Source organism: Pseudophryne corroboree, chromosome 6 (genome assembly GCF_028390025.1).
Source record: "Pseudophryne corroboree isolate aPseCor3 chromosome 6, aPseCor3.hap2, whole genome shotgun sequence".
In the NCBI taxonomy this organism is placed as follows: domain Eukaryota; kingdom Metazoa; phylum Chordata; class Amphibia; order Anura; family Myobatrachidae; genus Pseudophryne; species Pseudophryne corroboree.
Genome location: NC_086449.1, coordinates 75775609 through 75777565, shown reverse-complemented (window position 1 = coordinate 75777565; position 1957 = coordinate 75775609). Strand labels below are relative to the sequence as shown.

The following is a 1957-nucleotide window of genomic DNA, read 5'->3' as shown; positions in this document are numbered from 1 at the left end:
ACAGGGGAATGTCTGTGGGTGCTCATTGTTTTAGCAGATTTAGTGTTGGAAACAAATAGGTATTGATGGATGAACCGCAATCAAAGGCCTTAAGTATATCTATTCGTACCTCACAGGGCAACACAAATCAAAACATACTCCTGGGACAATGCACAGGTTCTTTTAGTTGGGAACAAGTGTGACTTGGAAGACGACAGAGTTGTCCCAGCTGAGGACGGGCGCAGGCTGGCAGAGGAACTAGGTAAGTAGATTCTGGTATAATAAATGTCATGATGTCACAGAAGATGTGACATCATAAAGTCTAAGTCTGATGTCCTAACAGTGCAAGTTTCATGACTCACCTTTTAGAAACACAGGTGGTTTAATCACCACCGCAACCCATTTGATTCACCGTTAAATAAGTAATTATGAAGTAACCATGATGGAATGTACAAAAACTATTGTAACTGTAGACTTATAGCAACGCAATAGCTTTGAGTATCTGGTGGGGTCCGGGCAGCATGTGCTGTAGCATAGTGGTTAGTAGCTCTCCAGCTGTTGTCTTAAGTGAGGCTGAAGAGAAAATCATCCACCGTTTCACCACCTCTGTTTCCTTCTCCCCACAGGGTTTGAGTTTTTTGAGGCCAGCGCCAAAGAGAACATCAATGTGAAGCAAGTCTTTGAGCGGTTAGTGGATGTCATCTGTGAGAAGATGAATGAGAGCCTGGAGAACGGACCACCACCTAATGGCAGCGCACCTATCACTGGCGAGCCCCCCAAGGACTCCAGTAATTGCTCCTGTTAGTTCTGGCGCCCAGTTTGTAGGAAGCGCCCAGCTAGGTCACTGAGATGTTTCTTACAGCAAAGTTAACTGCTGTGATAGGACAGGAACCCACCCTCTTGGCTGTAAGAAACCTACAGGGATGGGGTGACTGCTCCTATTCCTCCCGGCTGAGCATGACTACTCCTGTGAGACACATATCACATCAGACACTGTTACATAGTTATCCCCAGAATCATTAATTGTTACAGAAGCAGACGAGGCAATGGGAAGGAAAACAGTCAGATACAACACTGCCAGAGATTCTATAGGCCAAATGTCTTTGCTGCAACACATTGTCACCTTCTGATGTCATTGCCCCTTGAAGGGCCACACAGATGAGTGTTTCCTAGGACCCAGACAAATGTTTCCTTACCATTAAGTGCCAAAGATTTACCCACTGTGCCCATAAACGTATAATGCTCTGCATGTTTTTCTATTGCTCTGCATGAGCCTTCTGGAAGGGGGTCCATAGTTCTGCATATGAGACTTTACGTGATGGACCGAGAGGGTGGGATTATGGGATTGTTACTGAAACAGAAAATTCGGTTTATGTTTGGACATCATGGTCATGAAGGTGTTGACAGTCCAGATGCTTCCCCCCTTTTTCTTGTGTACAACTATGAGATGTTTACATTTTTAATAAAAGGGAACCTCCTTTTATTGTATCCGCCAATTGTGACTGTGTACAGGGGATAGGTATGTTCCTTCATATCCCATATGAATAGTAAAGGTAGGTAAGAGCTCTGTGTCCTAATATCTGTGTATAAGGAGGAGGGGAGAGCTCTGTGTCCTGATGTCTGTGTATTAGGAGGAGGGGAAAGCTCTGTGTCCTGATGTCTGTGTATTAGGAGGAGGGGAGAGCTCTGTGTCCTGATATCTGTGTATTAGGAGAAGGGGAGAGGTCTGTGTGTCCTGATGTCTGTGTATTAGGAGAAGAGGGGAGGTCCGTGTCCTGATGTCTGCGTATTAGGAGGAGAGAGGTCCGTGTCCTGATGTCTGTGTATTAGGAAGAGGGGAGAGGTCAGTGTGTCCTGGTGTCTGTGTATTAGGAGGAGGGGAGAGGTCAGTGTGCCCTGATGTCTGTGTATTAGGAAGAGGGGAGAGGTCAGTGTGTCCTGATGTCTGTGTATTAGGAAGAGGGGAGAGGTCAGTGTG

At 45.9% G+C, this 1957-nt stretch overlaps 1 protein-coding gene across 2 annotated transcripts in view; it reads left to right on the top strand.

Moving 5' to 3' along the window:
- Positions 1-1467, top strand: part of RAB3D (RAB3D, member RAS oncogene family) — a 19420-nt gene extending 17953 nt beyond the window's left edge. For both annotated transcript variants that reach the window (XM_063931207.1, XM_063931208.1), the window contains exons 4-5: positions 117-241; positions 606-1467. In XM_063931207.1, the coding sequence (XP_063787277.1) occupies positions 117-241; positions 606-784 (304 nt within the window). In that variant the 3' untranslated portion in view covers positions 785-1467. The remainder of the gene's footprint in view (positions 1-116; positions 242-605) is intronic.
- The last annotated feature ends 490 nt before the right edge of the window (positions 1468-1957 follow it).